This window comes from Bufo gargarizans, chromosome 6 (genome assembly GCF_014858855.1).
Source record: "Bufo gargarizans isolate SCDJY-AF-19 chromosome 6, ASM1485885v1, whole genome shotgun sequence".
Lineage (NCBI taxonomy): Eukaryota > Metazoa > Chordata > Amphibia > Anura > Bufonidae > Bufo > Bufo gargarizans.
Genome location: NC_058085.1, coordinates 24,313,795 through 24,333,619, shown reverse-complemented (window position 1 = coordinate 24,333,619; position 19,825 = coordinate 24,313,795). Strand labels below are relative to the sequence as shown.

Genomic DNA, 19,825 nt, shown 5'->3' with positions numbered 1-19,825 from the left:
ATTGTGTAGGAAATCTAGCAGTTGGGGCATCAGGATCATCTTAATCAAATTGCACCTCCCTCCCCACTACAGAAAATGGACCAGGCAGTGACCTTATCCAGAAATTTAGTTAACAAAGGGTCTATATTAAGCTTAACATAATCTGTGACCTTCGATGTAATCAGGACACCAAGGTATTTCAATTTATCGACAATTTGTAATTGAACCTTTGACCAATCCATATGAAGTGGGAGCGCTTCAAGTGGAAGTGTCACTGATTTATCCCAGTTGATACGTAACCCCGATCGGAGACCAAATTCAGTAATGTGTTGCATCACTGGATGGATCGAGCGCTCCAGGTCACCAATATATAGAAGCAGGTCATCTGCGTATAGGGAGACTCGTTCTTCATGAGAACCAAATGTAAACCCCGTCCAGTCCAGTGATGCACGCAGTGTGCACGCTAGCGGTTCAATGGCCAATGCAAATAGGAGTGGGGACAAAGGACACCCCTGTCTAGTCCCGCGATGCAACGAAAATTGCAGACTAAGCTTTCCGTAAGCTGTAATTCTAGCTAGTGGGGATCTATATAAGAGTTTCACCCCAGATAAACCAGATAAGAATCCGGGACCAAACCCCAAAATTTTCATGGTCTCCCACAGATAATCCCACTCAATGCTGTCAAAGGCTTTGGCAGCGTCGAGAGAAACCACTGCCCGTACACCCCTTCCCCCCCGCGCATCCACTTGCCGTTGAAGGTTAAGGAAAAGCCTCCTTAAAGGGGTATTCTCATCTTTAAGATAATTCCTCTAGTGCCATAGACTATTTTTGCAATTAGGTTATATTATTTATAATGCAGCCATTCTGAAAAATTCTTTCCCTCTTACAGCATTGTTTACATTTGGAAACCCATAGATACGGCCACCGCTCCACGGCCGCATCTATGGGTCACGCTTGCGCAGACCGCACTTACTGTTCACCCAGGCGGCCAGCCATTATCACAGGAACACGCACGCTAGCCGCGCATGCGCTGATCTAATTTTTTCTCTACTGTGTCTGATACAGAGCCGCGCATGCTCTGTATGCAGCGCGGCCTTCCAGGCGAGCGGCAGAGAGAGAGAGAGAGGACGTGCCCATAGGAGCGAGCGGCAGTACTGAGGAGGTGCACAGACAGCATATGTAAGTGCCAGGAGAACCTCAACCACTTATCCACCAACGATTTTATTTATTAGAACCATCAAAGGGGGTAAAATATGTAGAGCAGGGACGCTGGGCACAATGTTATTTAGGGCAGGGACGCTGGGCACAATGTAATTTATTGCAGGGACGCTGGGGCCAATGTAATTTATTGCAGGGACGCTGGGCACAATGTAATTTATTGCAGGGACGCTGGGCACAATGTAATTTATTGCAGGGACGCTGGGCACAATGTGATTTATTGCAGGGACGCTGGGCACAATGTGATTTATTGCAGGGACGCTGGGCACAATGTGATTTATTGCAGGGACGCTGGGCACAATGTGATTTATTGCAGGGACGCTGGGCACAATGTGATTTATTGCAGGGACGCTGGGCACAATGTTATGTAGTGCAGGGATGCTGGGGACAATACTATACTATCCACATGAACGAGCTCTCAGTGTGATGTCATAAGGAGGCGTGGCCAGCCTTCACTCTAGCTGCCTAAGCCAGCCCAGCTTTAGAAGTGAATTCTGCTGTAAATGCAGCTCAGGCTGATTTAGCAAGATGAGAATACCCCTTTAAGTTGATAGCCGTACTTTTATCGGGCATAAATCCTGATTGGTCGTCAGTATTAAAGTATTAATAACCCTGTTTATGCGGATGGCCAATATTTTTGCTAAAATTTTAACATTTACAGGGGAGGAGGGATATGGGCCTATAGGACTCCGGGAATGTCGGATCTTTACCCGGTTTTGGTATGACCACCACAACAGCCTCTCTCATGGAGGCCGGTAGTATTCCCTCTCTGAAAGCATCATTAAACACTTTAAGAAGTTTTGGCAGGATATCATCCTGATATTATTATTTTTTTTATTCACTAGGTAATCCGTCAAATCCTGGGGCTTTTTCATTGGAGAAAGACCCAAGTGCCATCTTAAGCTCCTCTAATTCTATAGGCTCATCTAAATAATGTGCAGATTGCGACAATAATTTCTGCAGCGGAATATTGGCCAGCTATGACCATATATTATTGTTATCCAACATAAGTGTAGATGAATATAAGTCTCTATAATAGGAATAGAATTCATGAAGAATGACAGAGTCGTCCGTTGACAAGATTCCCCCTGTCATTCGGATAGTCTGAAAAGATCCGGATTGTGAGCGAACTATTCTAGCCAGTAAACCGCCTGCACTCTCTTCGAAATATTTCTGGGACTTAAAGTAGCGTTTATGGTCTGCAATTTGATTAAAATGATCCTTTAGTTTTTCTTGTGCCTCATTCCACTGCAACTCCTTGTGCTTCAAAAACTTTTACTTCCCTCTGCAGGGTATCTGTAAGCTCCCTAGTAGCGGACTTCTTCCTTTTCATTTTTTGAATGTAAAGACCCTGGACATACGCCTTCATGGCGTCCCAAACAGTCCCAACAGATGTCGAACCCTGATTAATGAGGGAAAAATCCTTAATCTTTTCCGTAATTGGTTCGACTCTATCGAGGAGGTTTATCCAAAATGGATTAAGCTTCCACGTACACTTACCTAAAGAATTATTAGGAACACCATACTAATACAGTGTTGGACCTCCTTTTGCCTTCAGAACTGCCTTAATTCTACGTGGCATTGATTCAACACGGTGCTGATAGCATTCTTTAGAAATGTTGGCCCATATTGATAGGATAGCATCTTGCAGTTAATGGAGATTTGAGGGATGCACATCCAGGGCACAAAGCTCCCGTTCCACCACATCCCAAAGATGCTCTATTGGGTTGAGATCTGGTGACTGTGGGGGCCATTTTAGTACAGTGAACTCATTGTCATGTTCAAGAAACCAATTTGAAATGATTCGAGCTTTGTGATATGGTGCATTATCCTGCTGGAAGTAGCCATCAGAGGATGGGTACATGGTGGTCATGAAGGGATGGACATGGTCAGAAACAATGCTCAGGTAGCCCGTGGCACTTAAACGATGGCCAAACATCCCCCACACCATTACACCACCACCACCAGCCTGCACAGTGGTAACAAGGCATGATGGATACATGTTCTCATTCTGTTTACGCCAAATTCGGACTCTTAGTCTTCAACAGTCCAGTTTTGGTGAGCTTGTGCAAATTGTAGCCTCTTTTTCTTATCAAGGTTGTGCGTGTTGTGGCTTCACAAATGCTTTGCTGCATACCTCGGTTGTAACGAGTGGGTATTTCAGTCAACGTTGCTCTTCTATCAGCTTGAATCAGTCGGCCCATTCTCCTCTGACCTCTAGCATCAACAAGGCATTTTCGCCCACAGGACTGCCGCATACTGTATGTTTTTCCCTTTTCACACCATTCTTTGTAAACCCTAGAAATGGTTGTGCGTGAAAATCCCAGTAACTGAGCAGATTGTGAAATACTCAGTGTGATGAATACCACCCCTCGTGCCCGCTGACGTCAACCACATCGAGCTCACGAGACCCGGTATGATCACAGGGTTTACCAAAAACGTGAAGTTACGCCCTCCAGAGGAGCACGTAAGGTCAGGCTGGTATAGTTTACACACACACCTCCTGTCCACGCAGGCACAGAGAGGCAACAAGCTGGGAGGGCCTTTTCACTGCCACAGTGAAAACAGCCCACCCTCAGCCCGGGTAACTGCCACCAGTTTCTCGTTTGATATAAGCCCGGTCCGCTAACGGGATTATATAGGGTCAGAAACCAACCCGCGGTAGCTTATAACTAGGCCAAAACACGGACGTGGGGATTCGTGATCGAGATACAAGATAGCACAAGATTAAATTATAGATTTAATCGCTGTAAGAGCACACTAGATATGACACAATATACACAGACAATATATACAGTGGTCTGAGATTACAGATACAGATTATATGGGTACAACTGGGCTAAGCAGTGTAAAAGTAAGTTACCAAGTATGATGAAAGTTCCTTGTGATGTCCTGAGCTGGAGTCCACACGAGGGGCTGTGATCTCCTGCTATTTCCTGGGTCCCTCTAAACACATGTGTAGGATGTGACCCCTCTTCAGAGAAAGAACCCGCCTACTTGCTGGCACCAGGCTTTTAACCTGTAGCCGGCCCATCCCCTCCCTGCCTCAGGGAGGGGTCAACTCCCCCTCTTCTGGGCTGACGGTGAATGACCCACAAAACCCTTTAGGGGTCATAGCTCCAGACCAGAGGGTCACAGGGAGATGGTTCTGGGACTAATGGACCTGCCTGGGTTCCGGCTACAAGTAGAGCCCAAACCTGGTACCGGTAGGTGGCTTCTATGGGGAGATATGGGTATCTCCCTACCCCGACTGGGTACGAGTAAACAAAGACCATGGGACCGTACCTCGTGGCCCCTGGGACACAAATATGTATCCGGTTTGCGCCTGTGATGGCCGGGCGCTTCATAATTCCTTATGAGAGGTAGGTGACAATATGCCTGGGGAGTCTCATTGATCCGGGCAAGGGCAGATACCCCCTGCTGAGAGTTTTCCTGCCGGATTCAGGTGGCTCCAAACTGGTGCCTGGAGGTGTGAACTTCTCCTTGAAGCTTGGACCCCCTGTGGAGTTCCTTACCTCTGCAATCTGTCAGCACATGGGGGGTGTAAACTTATTTTGCATGTACACTGAATCATGCCAAGAGGCGCATCAAATTGCAATCAGGGCTGGGGGCTTTGAAGCAGGGAAATCCTGTAGATTTCCCTACCTCTGCTGTCTGTCAGCAAATGGGTGTGAGGACATGGCTGACAGTAAATATTAATCCATATTCCTCACACTCAGACCGGCCCGTCTGGCAACAACAACCATGCCACGCTCAAAATTGCTTAAATCACCTTTCTTTCCCATTCTGACATTCAGTTTGGAGTTCAGGAGATTGTCTTGACCAGGAACACAACCCTACATGCATTGAAGAAACTGCCATGTGATTGGTTGACTAGATAATCGCATTTATGAGAAATAGAACAGGTGTTCCTAATAATTCTTTAGGTGAGTGTATAAGGACCCCCATTCCCACTAGTGAATTGCAATTCTACTCTAAGTGCAGAATGGTCCGACAGGTACCAGTTCCAAGGATCCAAGTCAATCCTGGAAAGGGAGTTATATGCTGGGGAAAAACGGGAGTATTCACGAGCATCCGGTTTCCTAACTCTCCAAAGATCATGGAGATCTAGTTCCCTCATTAATTTGGCCAGTGAAGTCTCCCGTATCTCACCAGAGAGGGGGTTGTGTTGGAATTTATCTAACATAGGGTCTAAATACTTATTAAAGTCTCCTAGCATAAGTACTGGTATTATTGGACCCTTAGCTACAATAGTCATGACTTGTTTTATTACCTGACATGAATACGGCGGGGGTATATACAAAGTGTGGCGAAACCAACCTCGCCACTGGGTTTTGGAGGGGCCTGGTTGCCAGCCTCTTGCCCCAGGATTATGGCCCATACTAACTTTGAAGGAGAAGACAGACTGGCCAAATGTGACTTCCATGGAATTCGGGAAGCCCCTGCTCGGATCTTGGTGATTTTTGGATATGTTGTTCACCCAGATCAGAGCTATCCATGGATGTATACATTATGGGGATGTGTGGGGTTTTGAGGTGTTTTCTGTGTGTTTTCTGTCTGTGAGTGATTAAGTTAGCCCATTACGTTTGGTAATTGTATTTTGTTGATTGCGTCTCAGACAATGCCAGTGTGTTAGTTAATTGCGTCTCAGACAATGCCAGTGTGTTAGTTAATTGCGTCAAAGACAATGCTCATTGTATTTTGTTGATTGTGTTACAGACAGAGGGAAGGGGGGTTTTGTGTACAATTGCTGGGAAGGTTTCAGTACTGTAAATGCATGTGATTGGCTAAAATATAAACTGTCACAGTCTTCTACAAGGGCCCCAAGGGGAGTGTCCCTTGCTAGGAGACCTGCATAAAAGGCTGAAAAATAACCCATTAAAGAGTTCCTGTTTTACATTCAACATAGAGCCTCGTCTCATGTGTGTGGGCATTGCTATACGCTGAAGATTTACTATACTCCCTTGGCTATAACTACTAGCTCTTGTAAGAGCTGTTCCTGGCTCCTGTGGTGGTTTTGGTGTAGAGAGGAGTGCTTGGAGTCCTCGGGAAGCACTGGGAGCATCCATCAACGGAGGTACCCGGTCAGGGTGCTAGGAGATCCGTTACACAAAGCAACAAGGAAAAGTGGCGTATTGTATATAGAACAGTGAAGGCAGACAAATCTACCTTCAGGGTCTTTAACAGAGTAATAGCATTCAAAAGGTATGGACCAAGACACTGACCCCTCTAGCATGAATAGAGAATGTGGAATGATAGGAGTAAGAGATCCATGGCTTGTGTAGCAAATTACGGTCTTGTGCAAACAAATGCATCTCCAAAAAACATAATATGGCAGGTTTATATTGTTGGACTGCCGTGAAAATAGCTTGTCTTTTGACACTGTCTCTCACCCCCCCTAACATTCCACACAAATACCGGCATTTTACCCAACATTATGTTTCAACATGGTAATAATAAGAAGGATATGCCATATATCATGATGGACGAAGTCCATACAACATGCTAACATATGTAAGTAAGCCGTCTCACCGCACCCTTTTCCCCAATACAATTGCACTCTACCATAGCAGAACAATGCACAAAGCAATAAAACTATAACAAACAAAGTGGGGGTAATAAAACATGAGGCTCAAGAAATTCCTAAAATTAGCACTCACAATAGGGTGCATTCAGTAAAGATACTATAGTGCAAGTATTCTAGTATAGACAAGAGTCCTGAGCTTAGCATATCAAATATAGTCATAAGACTGAGGCACATGTAATGTACATTTAGCTTATTAGTGATACAGGCTGGTACAAATGCTTCCGGGCCCATATGTATGACAATATAATATTGGCAAACTGAAACGTCCCAACATGAATAGTCACCCTATTAAAAAAGTAATAAAGCACACAAATAGAACGGAATACAGAATATACTCATTAATCAAATGTCTGAAGAGCGAAGACATTCATGACAACATCTTCTGTGAGCTCTAACAACCCTGGTCATCAGTCCAGATCTTCAGTAGAAGCCTTATGCAGATCCTGTTGGTTCAACCAAGCAGAGGCATCTTCTAGTGATTTAAAGAAATATGTTTTCCCTACCCGCAATCACTCGTAACTTTGAAGGATATAACATGGAGTATTGCACATTTCGGATCCGCATATGTCTTTTGACCTCCAGGAATCTGGCTCGTCGCCGCTGAACATCCGCAGAGAAATCTGGGAATATGGAAATTTTATTACCATCAATAGTAAGATCCAGTAAATCCCGAGCATTATGCAGGATAGCATCACAGTCTCGGAAGTGAAGGATCCTGAGCAGTACAGGCCGGGGAGGCGCCCCTGGTGGTGGAGGACGGAATGGTACTCGGTGTGCCCTCTCGATGGCGAATAATGGGGATAGGGCCTGAGCACCAAATATTTCTGTAAACCATTTTTCAAAAAACACTGGGGCGTCAGACCCTTCAGCTCTTTCCGGCACCCCCACCAGCCTGAGATTATTCCGCCGAGAGATGTTTTCAAGGTCCTCTGCTTTATTGATGAGATGAGTAATGTTATGTATAACCTTAGCCATATCTCTTTTAACAGTAGGAAGTTGGTCTTCCAAGTCACCCACACGGTGTTCCACTTCTGCTACCCTCTGATTGACTTTCTTAAGATCTTGCCATATAAAAGTCACATTTGTCTGGAGGAAGCCTATAGAAGTGTGCAAGGAGGCCAGCGCAGTATTACATTGCTGCACCGCTGCACCGCTGCATATATATCTTTGGCCGTTGGTTCGGTCTCCTGGATCGGTATTACTTTAATTTTATTCACTGTACAGGAGCTTTACTGATGTAAAGGGGACACTAAAGGACAGCACTACTGCAGGGGGTGCACAAAGGGGCCATAACTACTGTGTGGGGGCACTTAGGGGGCATAACTACTGTTTGGAGACATCAAGAGGACATTCTATTGAGTGGGGGCACTTAGGGAGCATCAGTACTGTGAAAAGGGCACTAAAGGGGAATTCCATTGTGAAAGGGATACTGAGAGGAGATAACTATTGTGTGGGGCACTAAAAGGAGATTCGTCGCCTCTTATCCAGCGCTAGGAAATGTTTTATTTATATATCTTTTAAATGACCGTTTTCTAGTTATGCCCCTCGGTCTACTATTAGATTGTGGTCTGTTTGGCCACCACTGTTTTAGTCAATTAATACTTGAATTTTGTGCCATGACTGTTATCAAACTAAAATACAATTTTAATGTTATTAATCAATAATAACATGTGTTTTATTCTTGGCAGATGACTGTACCAGGAACTTAGAGAAACATTTGGTATCTTCAGATTTTGAAGTAGATGATTGTGGTATCACACGAGATACATTTGAAGAGCATGCCAATATGCAAGATATACCCTCATCCAATCACAGCAACAATGCGTCGTTTGATTCTTTTAAATCTTCTGATTCATCACAGACTGTAACACAGAATAAAAGTCACAGAAAAGGTGCTAAACATCAAACAGCTTATGTAAGAGAGAAGACATATCCATGTTCAGAATGTGAGAAATGTTTTAACCGTAAATCAGCTCTTGCTATACATCAGAGAATTCACACAGGGGAGAAGCCATTTTCATGTTCAGAATGTGGGAAATGTTTTAAGGGTAAATCATATCTTGTTATACATCAGAGATGTCACACAGGTGAGAAGCCGTTTTCATGTTCAGAATGTGGGAAATGTTTTCACCGTAAATCAAATCTTGATACACATCATAAAATTCACACAGGAGAGAAGCCATTTTCATGTTCTGAATGTGGAAAATGTTTTAAGCAGAAATCAGCTCTTGTTATACATCAGAGAAGTCACACAGGAGAGAAGCCATTTTCATGTTCAGAATGTGGGAAATATTTTAAGTATAAATCAGCTCTTGTTATACATCAGAGACGTCACACAGGAGAGAAGCCATTTTCATGTTCTGAATGTGGGAAATGTTTTAACTGTAAATCAAATCTTGATACACATCAGAAAATTCACACAGGGGAGAAGCCATTTTCATGTCCAGAATGTGGGAAATGTTTTAAGGATAAATCAAGTCTTGTTATACATCAGAGAAGTCACACAGAAGAGAAGCCATTTTCATGTTCAAAATGTGGGAAATGTTTTAAGTATAAATCAGGTCTTGTTATTCATCAGAGAAGTCAAACAGGAGAGAAGCCATTTCCATGTTCTGAGTGTGGGAAATGTTTTACCCGTAAATCAAATCTTGATACACATCAGAAAATTCACATAGGGGAGAAGCCATTTTCATGTTCAGAATGTGGGAAATGTTTTACCCGTAAATCAAATCTTGTTAAACATCAAAAAACCCACATAAAAGAGAAGCCATCTTCATTCTTGGCCAGTTAGTGACCTCCCTTATCTGTTTTTATGGTGGTCACTAACTGGCTTTATTCCTTCAGATACTCCTCTTTACAGGGAGATAAAACAGTGCCTTGCTTTCAGTTACCAGAGGTAGCTGAGGGCTTGGAGCGATGATTGGGACTGTTGTGAGAGCTCCCCAAATACACATGGTCTTCCGTATTGAATGAATATTGTAATCAAAGGACACATCATTGAAGTGAAACTAAGGATTATATGTAAGGATTATTGTAAGGGATCGTCTCTTTTCAGGGGCTCACACTCACAGATATCTCATACAGACAACAGATTTTCATGTCCAAACTGTGCATTTATTTTGACAGTCTTCTTATAAAGGATAGTCCAGTTATACATCACGGGGTGGGGTGAGGTTCCCGCACCGCCAACACTTAAAACACAAAGAGCTCAGTTCACAGTTCACAGCTCAGTTCACACATGGACAACATATGCGGCTTCCCTCAGCCAACATCAATACTGCAGCCTCCAGGCTGTGGCAACTCAGTACCTTTTGGGGGAGTGTGGCCCAGTAGTCCTCCGCTGGGCGTGCAACCCTCATTCTCTGGGTCCTCCAAACCTCAGGCTCTTCAAAGCCTTGTGGCCCCTCAGTCGTCCTGATTGAGACCACACACAGAGCCTCTGCTTCACAAAACAGTCTCGCTTTCCCTCCTCAGACTGACCTACTCTGAGGCGCTTTATGCAAGCCTGATTACAGCAGGCCTCCCCTGCGATCACCTCAGGTAGAAAGGAAAACCCATACTGTAAGGGTGTGGACTGGGAACTCCCTCCACCAAGCCTAGCCACCAGTCCAAGTAAAATCCAGCCCAGAAAACGTATACAGAAATGTGTCAGCAAACTATGCTTTGCTGAGACTACTACCACTCTCTGGATTTTATTTGTCTCGCCCATCTGAGGTACCTGAAATGGGACAACACACCTTCCAGCACTGTTTAGTGTCCTTTAAACACAAATGTTTGGTGAGAGAGATTTAAAAAAAAAAAATGTTTCGCAAAGTTACCACCCTGCCTGTGATGGGTATGGGAACCCTCCATTTCTGTAAAACTGCAAATACAGGGGCCTATATATGAAAGTCCAAAGAATTGAGCTGGATTCCCACAAGAGCTGGTGTCCAGACATGTGGAAAAAGGGGCATCATTCACACTTGTAAATGGACAGTTATTTGCAGTCAAGTGGAATGACTGATAGGATGTAACATAGTTTATAAGGCTGAAAAAAGACATCTGTCCATCCAGTTCAGCCTGTTATCCTGCAGGTTGATACAGAGGAAGGCAAAAAAAAACAAAAAAACTGTGCGGTAGAAGCCAATTTTGCCCACTTTAGGGGGAAAAAATTTGTTCCCGACTCCAATCAGAATAACTCCCTGGATCAATGACCCATCTCTAGTAGCTATATCTTGTAATATTATTACACTCCAGAAATACATCCAGGTCCCTCTTGAACTCTTTTAGTGAACTCACCATCACCACCTCCTCAGGCAGAGAGTTCCATAGTCTCACCGCTCTTACCGTAAAGAATCCTCTTCTATGTTTATGTACAAACCCTCTTTCCTCCAGACGCAGAGGATGTCCCCTCGTCACAGTCCTGGGGATAAATAGATGATGGGAGAGATCTCTGTACTGACCCCTGATATATTTATACATAGTAATTAGATCTCCCCTCAGTCGTCTTTTTTTCTAAAGTGAATAACCCTAATGTTGATAATCTTTCAGGGTACTGTAGTCCACCCATTCCAGTTATTACTTTAGATGCCCTCCTCCGAACCCTCTTCAGCTCTGCTATGTCTGCCTTGTTCACAGGAGCCCAGAACTGTACACAGTACTCCATGTGTGGTCTGACTACTGATTTGTAAAGTGGCAGGACTATGTTCTCATCTATGCCCCTTTTGATGCAACCCATTATCTAATTGCCCCTGGCAGCAGCTGCCCGACACTGGTTTCTACAGTTTGCTGTTCACTAAAATTCCTAGGTCCTTTTCCATGTCAGTGTTACCCAGTGTTTTAGTATGTACAGGTGACTTGCATTATTCATTCCCATGTGCACAACCTTACATTTGTCATTGTTAAACCTCATCTGCCACTTATCTGCCCAAGCCTCACACCTATTCAGATCCCTCTGTAGCAGTATACCGTCCTCTTCCGTATTAATTATTTTACACAGGTTAGTGTCATCTTCAAAATTTTTATTTTACTGTGCAAGCCTTCTTTTTTTTATCTGATAAATTTTTTATTGGTTTTGTACAAAATAAACATTTATCATGTTACAAAATTTCTTGCATCCTGTATTATATTCAACATAGTACAAAAAGGATAATTGTACAAAGCAAAATAGTCAACATACGAGATTGTTGGTATACAAGTCCCCATAACACCCCCTCTGTGAGACCTTTATTATGGTTAAATAACCCGGAACACGTGGTTAAGATCTATTCAGTATAGCAGCAGACCATTATATCACCATCACACTATAAAGCTCAGCACGCAGAGACAGAATACTTTCAATCAACCTCATTTACCTCCCCCCAAAGTTTAGCCCGAGAAAATCCTTAGATTATTCTGCAGGGTCAGCCATGGGCTGCAGACACCAGATCTGTCTATCCAAGGACCCCCAGATATTGTTAAATTTTGAAAGACCGTTACGTTTCACAAACACTCCCCTCTCCAACCTTATAATCGTATTCATTCTTGCAATGAATTCAGGAATGCTCGGGGGAAGCGGCTGTCTCCACTTAGCAGCTAGAGTTTTGCGTGCCTGAGTCTGTTGATCCCAACTGTGATAGTCAGTTGCAGATTGTCTGAATCCAGAATACCAAGTAAGCACAATCTGGGATCTAATCTATAATTAGCACTATATATTGTATTGAACAAGTTGACTATACCCATCCAATATCCCTGCAGGGCACTACAACTCCACATCATATGAAACAGCCCAGCTCCCTCCTCCCTGCATCTCGGACAAAAGGAATCGGATCTATATCCCACCTCCATAAGAAAACTGGGGTTCTATATACCCTGTGTATCATATAGAGTTGAGATAATCTAGCCGCTTCACTAAGGGATAGATTGGGAGTCAGTGCAAGAATGTCTTCCCATTGGGTGTCCGAAATGGGGCCCAAATCCCTCTCCCACTTCAATTTAACTTTAAGTGGAAAGTTCTTCAGCTGTTCACCCTGCAAAGCTTATAAGTGCTGGAGATAGCTCCTTTCACGGGGCCCGGTTCTACTAACTTTTTAAGTATGCTGTGGGAGACCAAATGCATAGCGGACACTCTGGATTGTGAATTTAGAGCGTGCCTTAGTTGCAGGTACTTATAAAAGTGAGTAGACACTAACCCAAACTCAGCACAGAGTTGCGCAAATTGTTTTAAAATGCCTTGTGAATATAGTTGCCCTACACTCCATAGCCCCTGACGCTCCCATTCCGAAAATCCCTGCAGTTTGGACAACTCTATTAAGCGTGAATTATTCCAGAAGGAGACAAATCTAATAATTCCAGTATTTCCCTAGATTTACCCCAGACTTTCCTCATTAATCCCACAGTTGAGAGAGATTTAAAAGAATCGGGCAAATCTTTCTCTAAGATTGACATAGGAGGACAAAAGCTGGATCTCCACACCTTCCCATCATTCTCGGGGCCCCCCAACCTTTAAAGTGTTGTAACTGTGCTGCCAGAAGGTATAGCAAGGGGTTAGGCAATGCCAATCCTCCCGCATCTTTATATCGCTGTAATGTTTCATATCGAATCCTGCTATTTTTATTTTTCCATAACAAGGATCTGAATATTTGCTGTAGCTTGGGTATTGCATGGGTATCCATACTGGTGAGTTGTGTAAAATATAAAGCAACTGTGGCATCAGAATCATTTTAAGAAGATTACCTCTACCTATCATTGATAATGGAAGCTTATGCTACGTAACTACTTTCATTTTAAACCTAGCTATTGGCGGTAACAGGTTACCTACAATATATGACCGGGGCTCAACTGAGATGTTAACTCCAAGATATTTAAAAGAGGAGACCACCTTTAGGTTAATGTGTTTCAAGTCTAGAGACTCCGGGAGGGGGGACAGCGGGAGAATAACTGATTTGTTCCAATTAATTAGTAAACCAGATTGCTTACCAAAATCTGAAATCAATGAAATAATGGGATCTATAGATGAAGCCAAGTCGCTCACATATAGTAGCATATCGTCTGCGTATAGCGAGACACGTTCCTCCACTTCCCCCATCCCCAAACCCCGGACCAGTGGTGTGGAGCGTATAATACAGGCCAAGGGCTCTATGGCAATGGCAAATAAGAGGGGTTACAGAGGGCATCCCTGCCTAGTGCCCCTCTCCAGTGACATCATTGGGGATAGCTTACCATTTATTCGCAGTCGTGCACTTGGTTGGTGATAAAGCAGTTTCACCCAGTGAATATACACAGGACCTACCCCTAACTTTGACATGACCGCCCATAAATATTCCCTATCAACACCCTGTACAAAAAACGCTGAGGTGTCCCCCCTTGTGAACAGATCCAAAATGGAATGTCGCTGCCGATACGTTGCGGGTTAAAAAATGTGGGACATCACTTAAATGTTTTCGTATTCTTATTTTCAATTGATTCGTTGTGCATCCCACATATTGTAACCCGCATAGTCCGCATGTAATCACGTACACCACATACTCCGTATTGCAGTTTATGTATTGCCGCACCTCATGTGAACTATGGTTAAATGCCGAGACCACATTTTTGCTATCTGACATGTTGGCAGCATATACACCTTTTGCTTCCACACTTATAACTTCCCTTAGTTCTTAACCATATGGGGGGACAAGGAGTGTCGTCCAAAAATAAGCTAGGGCTCACTCTTTGTCCGACCGTCAGTGCCCTCCCCGCTATACATCTGACACCTGCTGCAGCCACGTCCCTCCAGTTATCATCAAATGTGATAACCAGGAGGTACTTCGGTATAATATTCCAGACTTGGCGGTACTCTTTACTATAGCCTGTCACAAAGGTGACCGGCTACAGCTTTCCACATTTTCTATATTTGTGAATTTTATTCTTATTTTTACTTTTATTTTTCACCTTTTTGGAAAACAAAAGAGTCTCCCTATCTTTTCGTATAGTGAATTTTTTTCGCTTCAAGAATATTTGAAAGTGAATATCCTCTAGTCTGCAGCCTAGCTGTAATATCAGAAGCTTCTCTGAAAAAAGATCTAAGGTGGAGCAGTTTCGTCGCGCCCTCGGCATCTCCCCTTTGGGAATGTTCTTGGTGACATGTGGGGGGTGGCAGGATGACACATAGAGTATAGTATTCCCTGCCGTTTATTTGCGATAGGTGCAAATATCCACCTTTTCACCCATCGAATCACCATATAAATGTAGATCCAGAAATACAATCTCAGAAGGGTCCTTCACCATGGACAACATAATAGAGGGAACACAATTGTTCAAATATTCTATGAACGGAGTCAGATTCTCCACGTCATCCTGCCACACCCACAACATGTCATCAATAAAACGCCCATACCATTTGATGGAAGTCAGATAAGAGTTAGTATCCGAAAATAGGTATTGGTTCTCCCACCAAGACATAAACACGTTCGCAATAGGTGGTGAAAATTGAGCACCTATGGAAACTCCAGATCGTTGTAAATAATATATGCCATTAAACATAAAAAATTATGTCTTGGTAAAAAATCTACACAAATGCATACATAGTCTTGGAGTTCCATGGTGTAATTGCTGAACCTTCCCAAAAACCATTTCAGAGCTGTAATGGCCAGACAATGCGAAATATTCGTATACTAAGAGGCGACATTAGCTTTTGCCCAATAAAATCCTTTCTGCCATTTAAACTGATGGAAAATTTGAAGGACTGTGCATGTGTCCCTGAGAGAACCCGGAATCAGGGGTACAAGAGGTTGCAAAAAGGAATCAGTCCACTCCGAGAGTTTCTTAGAGTATGACCCGATTCCTGCAACAATAGGTCTAAAGGGAGGAGGAAAACCCTCCTTGTGCACCTTAGGGAGTGCGTGGAAGATAGGTGTCATCGGGTGTTCCACATAAATGAACTCCCTTTCCCTTTCTGAAAGAATTCCCAAATTAACTCCCTCCTGGAGAACATTCTGCAATTTAGTCTGATAAAGAGGGGAGTGGGTTTGCTTCCAGCGGTCTGTAAGTGTCTAACATTTTTGTAACTTGTGTTTTATACACCTCCCTATCCAGCAACACCACAGCTCCCCCCTTGTTAAATTCCCCTGTGGACAAGTTTTTAGTATGGCGTTTTTTCCTGATATCATTTTTCAGGCTGGGTTCACACCTGAGCGTTTTACAGCGCGTTCCTACGCGCTGTAAAACGCTCAACAAGGAGAAACCAATGCTTCCCTATGGGAATGGTTCTCACCTAGGCGTTTTACAGTGCGTACGATCGCGCTGTAAAACGCCCGACGCCCCAAGAAGTACAGGAGCTTCTTTGGGGCGTCTTGTCGCGCGTTCCCGTACATAGACTTTTGGGAACGCGCGACAATGGGCGTTCGCTTGTCTCTGTATGCGCGATTGCAAACGCCGGTACAATCGCGCATACAGAGCGCTCCTTTCAGAACGCTCAGGTGTGAACCCAGCGTCAAGGTACACAGATCTCTCTCAACCAACTCCTGGAACCTATCCACGGCACTGGATCTAGACTGCACCAGATAAAAATTCTTATTTGAGGTTTTAAAACCTAATCAGGTGTTTTGGAGCATTACTGGTTCCAGTCCCTGACACATTTCCTGGAGTGAAGAGATCTTAACCAACTCAGAAAAGTCAAATCCATTTAAAAGAGCCGCAGGGATCCCATCCCGTCCATCTTCAGAAGAGGTGTTATCTAGTATGGAGCAGTTATCTTCAATGCTGCCATCCACATCAACAGGTAAAAAATGTTTTCTCAACGTTAAATTTCTAGCTAAATGGGTCTCATCTATAATAGTGCGATACAGGTCAAAATGGCAGGACAGGGAGAAAGATAAACCTGAACGTAACACCTGCTCTTGTAATGAAGAAATAATTTTAGAGGAAAGGTTAATTACCTGGATATCCTCAGTTGTTACTTGCGATGAGTTCGGTATCGCTAGTTTTTTCCGGTGCTTTCTCCCTGCCCTGCTGTCACGGCCTATGGTATGTTGTGTGACACTTTCCTTCACTTGGTTGTCCGTGGCAGCGTGTGGTGTTGATTGCATGTGATGGCAGTGTCTCAGCCCTATGGCTGATCCCCAGGACATGATTGCCACACATGCCGTTGCCCGCGGCAACAGGTGAAGTGTGTTTGTTTATGTGTGTACTTCCCCTTTAAGTGGCTGTATTCCCTTGCCTTGTGTTGGAAGGTTTAATTCCCTTCTGTGTGTGTGAACACTGGGTGTGTCTGTTGGGTGTGGCTACTTGGGCCTATAAAGCCTCAGTGAATATCACTAGTCTGAGGGGTACTTCAGCCATGGTTAGCTGGAGCAGCCTCCTGTGTTATTCATCTGCCAGTGGGGGCCACCCTTGTGGTCATAAGTTTATGTTGATGTTCACTTGATGTTTTCCTTTGTTATTTGGTGCAGCTATGGATCTGGGTTCCTGTGTGTGGATGTGTGTGCTGAGTTCATTTTGTTTTGTGTGGACGTCAGCTAGCCAGCACAGGGATCCAGTCAGCAAGGCTGTGGCAGGTGGCTGGAACTAGTGCAGTTCACCTGCCATATCCATAGGACTGTTTGTGTTCCCCTTTTCCCTGCAGCTTGGCCAGTGAGACTCCTGTTCCTCCGTGTCCAGAAGGAACAGGTCGTCTTACCCTACTCCTAGTTCAAGGATCGGCGGAGGGTGAGTAGGGATCCGAGGTTCCTGAGCATGGGCCCTCCTACCTTCAAGGTCAGCTCATGCAGCTAGGAGTTATGGTCGGATTAGGGATGCGTTAGGAGGTGACCTGCTCCCTAATTCTGTCGTTCTGGCCAAGCAGCCGTTAACATCTTTGATCATCGCACGGCTGAGGGTTTTCCCCATCCTCAGCCATGACACCTGCATTTTTTTGCCATCCTTTTATGACCTGTACTACCATTTGATGTGGATCTGCATTCTTTAGTGTCCTCTTTCATCGATGATTCCGAAGGCTCTCATGTGTTTCTAAACATCCGAAACCGAATCCTAGGAGTCCGCTTCCACTGAGCTGAATGACACCCGAGAGTTACGCCTACTCCTTGAACGGTTCAGCTTCTTTAGTATGGACCGAGGAGTCCCTGATTTAACACTGGACCATGTATAAACCGAGTCTGTGCTATAGTCCAGGAGATCCCTATTATATTTCCCTTGTTTGAAGTCCATAAGACTCTTCTCTAATTCATTAAGATTCTCCCTCAACTTTGAAGCCATAATAATAAAATCAGGTTCTGACTTGTAACAATAAACGCCTTCTTGTAGCTTTTTTATTTCTCCATGTAACTCCTTCAGAAATGATTCCTCATGGGTGACAATAAGCCGCATCAATTTCAAGGAACAGTCTGTTAATATGTCATACCACTGTGTCATAAAAATATCAGAATAAATTGTGGTGGGTTTCTTTTTCATACATAAACCTCGCGGTATCATATTATTTTCTAAATACCTTTTCAAAGAGGTGAGATCCCACCACACACGCAATTCTTTAGTTAAAAGTCTCTCCAATGATGCCATCTTAATTTTCAGATCCATATCACCATAATCAGGTGCCTCTGGTGTGTTACAGATATGATCCATCTTTAGGGAGGGCACGCTGTCCAACAGGTATAACTAGCAAGAAAAATAAACAGCCACTGCAGCTCTCACCCACACTGTGGAGACACAGGAAATGCAGACCCGGACCACGGCCTCAGATAATCCCAAAAATATATTCATTGTATATGTTGCATTTGTGTAACAGGGCGCCGAAGGCGCACTCTGTCTCCCACCAGCCGCAGACCTGCTGCTTAGCTCCGTGAGCGAGGATCTGTGTTCGGCCTCATTCCCAGGGCGGCTTTGCTAGCTGGGAGGCTCCCTGCTCCTAAGTCTGCCTTGAGCGCCGAACTGATCACTCGGTGCTTGACTTGTTTGTCTGTCGGTCATGTGACTCGCCACATCACATGACCCTCACTCGCCACTATAAATACAGGCGGCCTGCTGGCTACAGGTTGCCTGTGATTTTCGTCCTATAGGCTATGTACTTTATTGTTATTAAGCTACCTCTGGAATTAAACCTTGTTCCGCCTCTTGACACCTCTTCTGCCTGCTCCCTGTACCTGGACGCTGCCTCTCGGATTTTGACCTCGGCTTGTTTACGGATTTGTCTTTGCCTCTTCCCTTGTTCTGACGTGACCTCCTGGACTGAACTCGGCTAGTTGACCTGCCTCGCCTTCCGTTTTTGTTCTACCTCTTGTCCGCTTATTGTAACTTCTCAGTGGCTGTCCTCTTCCCTGCTGTCTCTTTCTCTCTGCTTGGGGTCCATCCGCTGGGGGCCCCTGCCAGTCAGGAGAACGGGGCCCATGTTCCCCCATTGGAGCAGCAGACAAGCTCAGATCAACTACAGAGACAATCCCCAGCGATAAGACACAGCACGGCCATTTATGTGCTAACACTAGGAACAACAGGAGAGAAGCTTATTCCTCCTTTTCCCCCACAGCGGAAATCCTACATCTGCCCCGACATAAGGTATCGCTGACATCATTTCTAATAACAGATATGGAGAAAAGGGACAGAGTTACCCCTAAACATCTCCTGAGCACACACAGAGCCCCGATACCAGCAGATTACATCGCCGGCTCTGCTACATGGACATGACAGAGACTCCGCTGTAGTAACTGAACATTACACATACACAGCTCTGCTACATGGACATGACAGAGACTGTAGTAACAGAACATTACACATACACAGCACTGCTACATGGACATGACAGAGACTCCGCTGTAGTAACTGAACATTACACATACACAGCTCTGCTACATGGACATGACAAAGACTCCGCTGTAGTAACTGAACATCACACATACACAGCTCTGCTACATGGACATGACAGAGACTCCGCTGTAGTAACTGAACATTACACATACACAGCTCTGCTACATGGACATGACAGAGACTCAGCTGTAGTAACTGCACATTACACATACACAGCTCTGCTACATGGACATGACAGAGACTCCGCTGTAGTAACTGAACATTACACATACACAGCTCTGCTACATGGACATGACAGAGACTCTGCTGTAG

At 44.3% G+C, this 19,825-nt stretch overlaps 1 protein-coding gene across 1 annotated transcript in view; it reads left to right on the top strand.

The window, feature by feature from the left end:
- Window positions 1-19,825, top strand: part of LOC122941899 (zinc finger protein 841-like) — a 76,235-nt gene that overhangs the window by 24,440 nt on the left and 31,970 nt on the right. The window contains exon 4 of the mRNA XM_044299396.1: window positions 8,473-9,570. Coding sequence (XP_044155331.1) covers window positions 8,473-9,570 — 1,098 coding nt within the window. The remainder of the gene's footprint in view (window positions 1-8,472; window positions 9,571-19,825) is intronic.